This window comes from Primulina tabacum, chromosome 2 (assembly GCF_025594145.1).
Source record: "Primulina tabacum isolate GXHZ01 chromosome 2, ASM2559414v2, whole genome shotgun sequence".
In the NCBI taxonomy this organism is placed as follows: domain Eukaryota; kingdom Viridiplantae; phylum Streptophyta; class Magnoliopsida; order Lamiales; family Gesneriaceae; genus Primulina; species Primulina tabacum.
The window spans coordinates 28,347,200-28,350,564 of NC_134551.1; the positions used below are offsets into that span (position 1 = coordinate 28,347,200).

Sequence of the window (3,365 nt, forward strand, 5' to 3'; positions counted from 1 at the left end):
GGTTGGGTGGTTTTGGGAGTCTATCGGGAGGGTGCGATTTCCAGCGTGCATGGGACTGAGTCCGTGGGTATGTTAGGTCCAATAGTCTCTGTCTTGGTTCTAAGTGGCTTGGTTCATGGCTAGTGCAAGCCGGTAGAGCCTAGGGGCGCTAGTTTTCGAGTTTGGTGCATCTAGGGTTCGAATGGCGAGTAACAGAAATTTCCAGCAACTTATGGACTCATTTTCGTGGGTTTTAGCAGGCTGGAAAATTTTTGTTTAGAGGCTGGTAGGATATATTTTAGGCATTGGATTAATTTGGTTAAAGTTCGGGGTCGATTCGGGTTAAAATTGGGACCCCGGTCCAATTTTTAAAACGAATCGGCTAAGTTTTGGAACGGACTCAAGTTTACGTCTAAGAAACATTTTTATAAATGTTTTGGGATGATTTAAGGAGTTTTGTAAGCTTCGAGTCGAAATTTAGAGGCCCGGGGGTAAAATGGTTATTTTGGGTTTCCAGGGACAAAATATTCATTTTGCACCAGAATCGAGAGTTTTGTCCTGGCAGCACTCTGAGCACATTTTATCATGTTTTTTAATTTTTATCCATCAGTCACGATTTTTATGAATTTATGAGATATACGTTGCTTGCTTGATTTTAAGAAAATTTACGCATGTGCATGACTTTGATAAGTGATGAAAATGATGATGTTTTGAAAGATGGAAATTAGTTGGGAATATCGAAGTATATGTAAATGCTTAAGACCTATATGTAAATGATGATGATGAGGCAGGCCTAGGCACAGTAGATGGGTAATACTGTCACTGATGTCCTGCAGCCGCCGGATACCGCGGTTTTATGTACGATGGATCCATAGTAAATGATGAATGATGTACGACAATTACAATTAATGAACTGAATTCACCAAAAGAAATGATGTATAATGATAAATGATGTATAATAATGAATGATGTTAATGTTGAGCTGTTATGACATGTAATGATTTCATTTGGCACGTCTGCATTTAGGCTTTTTAAGTGAATTAAAGGTATGTTGATTACAGTATATTTTCACTGATGTTTGCTATGTATATGTACTTGTAATTTCTGGTACAAGTGTGTTGAGTCTCTAAATTCACTAAGCGTGTGTGATGCAGGAGAGCATGTTTATGAGGAGACTGGAGGTGCAGAACTCTGAGTCAGAGGACTGGATGTGCATGCACGACCCGAGGACCACATTTCTTCCGCACATGATGTTTTTATGAGTTTTGAGAGCGCATGAACATTTTATACACTGGTTTTTATATGCTAGTGATGTTTATTATTTTTACTCCTTCATGTTTACGCATATTATGTTGGATGAACTTGGCCATTTTAAGCTGCTCTATTTTTTTAACTATCTAATATTTACGATTATTCTTAAATGATATATTTTTCAGTAGAGTTGCATGCATGCAAAATATTTTATTGTATTTTTTTAAATGCAATCCTTTAAATATATATATATATATACACATATATATTCGCATTTTAAATAAGCAGATGTTTCAGTTGGTATCAGAGCAAGGGTCCTACCGCCAGCTTCTGCCACTCAGTCTTCAAGCCTCAGGTCTATAAGCTTTTATAAATTAAATGTTTTAAATGATTTACTATTATCACCTGCATGATTACATGAGTTATGATTTACTTTACATGTTTAAATGCTTTATCGATTTAAGAATTTTTTTTAAAAAAAACTAGATTAAATTGCATGATTGGTTACGTTTAAAATTGGACTGTATCCAGATATCATGCCTCCCAGACGCGAACTTAGTGTCGATCGTCAGGATGAGATTCCTAGAGGTGGCTGAGGCCCTCCGCCACACCACCACCGCCTATGGATGCAGCCACCCATGTTCTGGAGGGTATGGCTAGGATCTTGGAGCAGGTACAGCAGGCTCCTAGGCCTCAGATGTATGTTTATGAGCAGTTCAGGCGACTTAACCCGAAGGAATTCGGGGGCACTACTGATCCATTCTTGGCATAGGGATGGATTCAATCACTGGAGCTGTATTTCGAGTACCTTAAGATGAGAGATGGCGACGGGGCCAGGTGCACCATTTATTTGTTGAAGGATGATGCATCTCTTTGGTGGGAGGGATCCGCTCATGCAATGGACTTGGCTACTCTCACCTGGGACAAGTTCAAGGAGATGTTCTACGGGAAGTACTTTCCAGCCGACGTTAGGGGCAGCCTGACGAGAGAGTTTATGAGTCTCCGTCCGAGGGACTCATCTGTGGCTGAGTTTATCCGCAAGCTCGATAGGGGCTGCCATTTTGTGCTCATGATAGCTAAAGATGTCACCCAGAAGCTGAGGCATTTCTTGGACGGACTGAGACCCACCCTTTGCTGGGATGTCATGCTGATGAGGCCGACAGGTTATGATGAGACCACCGCCTGCACTTTTTAGTCGGAGCAAGCTTTTAAGGACATAGACTTTGAGATGCAGAGGAAGCGGGATCAAACTCAGTTCAGTTCTCAGCCTCAGAAGAAACAGTATTCAGGGACAAGGAGGTAGCAGAAGCCTAGGGACAGGCTAGGAGGCCCCAGCAGCATAGACCTTCTCAGGCGCCAGGGGGGCCTAAGCCAGATGACAGACACCCATGCCCGCTACAACAACTTCCATATCGGCAAGTGTTTGTGGGGGACCTACAAATGCTTCGTTTGCGGGCAGAAGGGTCATAAAGCAGCGGACTTCCTGTGGGGCCCTTAGCTCCTAATCGTTATTACAACACAATCTGATTAGGGTTAATTAATTACAGCGAAAAACGAGTCTAACTTTTCTTTACAGTAAGCCCAAAATATTTCTTCTATAATTTGAATGCTAAAAATAGTATTTCATCTCACATCATAAAACGCGCCTACACATATTCAAATCCAATCATATACAAACAACTCATATCCTCGGGACATGCTCCGGTATATAGATACATGTATATATACTGGGAACAAAACATAAAACCTCAGCCCAAACTGTGACTCCCTCCAGAAGTACCCTCTCCGGCCTACTGATATCCTGGAGTACCTGCCATTGTCCACACACAAAGACAACAACAGCCCCCTTGGGGGTGAGCAAAGCTCCGTATGAAACAACCATCATATATACCACATGTATCTAAATATTGATATATGGTATGCAATGCATGTATATCGTGGAGGTATCAGGTCAAATGCCCATCCACTGAGCACATGTCATAATCAAACGAATTGCTATCAAATCAATGCTCGAGCTGGCACACCGGCCTCAGTAAGGGATACTCGTATGATAGGGTCGCCAAAGCGCCATCAAATCCCAAATCTCAATCAATCATCGGGGCCACTAATTTCTATGCTTTAAGGGTCATGTAATA

The 3,365-nt window shown here is 41.6% G+C and overlaps 1 protein-coding gene across 1 annotated transcript; it reads left to right on the top strand.

The window, feature by feature from the left end:
* Nucleotides 1-1,852: 1,852 nt before the first annotated feature.
* Nucleotides 1,853-2,425, top strand: LOC142537615 (uncharacterized). Its single transcript, XM_075643116.1, has 2 exons — nt 1,853-1,903; nt 2,003-2,425. Exons 1-2 carry the CDS (start codon nt 1,853-1,855, stop codon nt 2,423-2,425), a joined length of 474 nt encoding a protein of 157 aa, XP_075499231.1.
* The last annotated feature ends 940 nt before the right edge of the window (nt 2,426-3,365 follow it).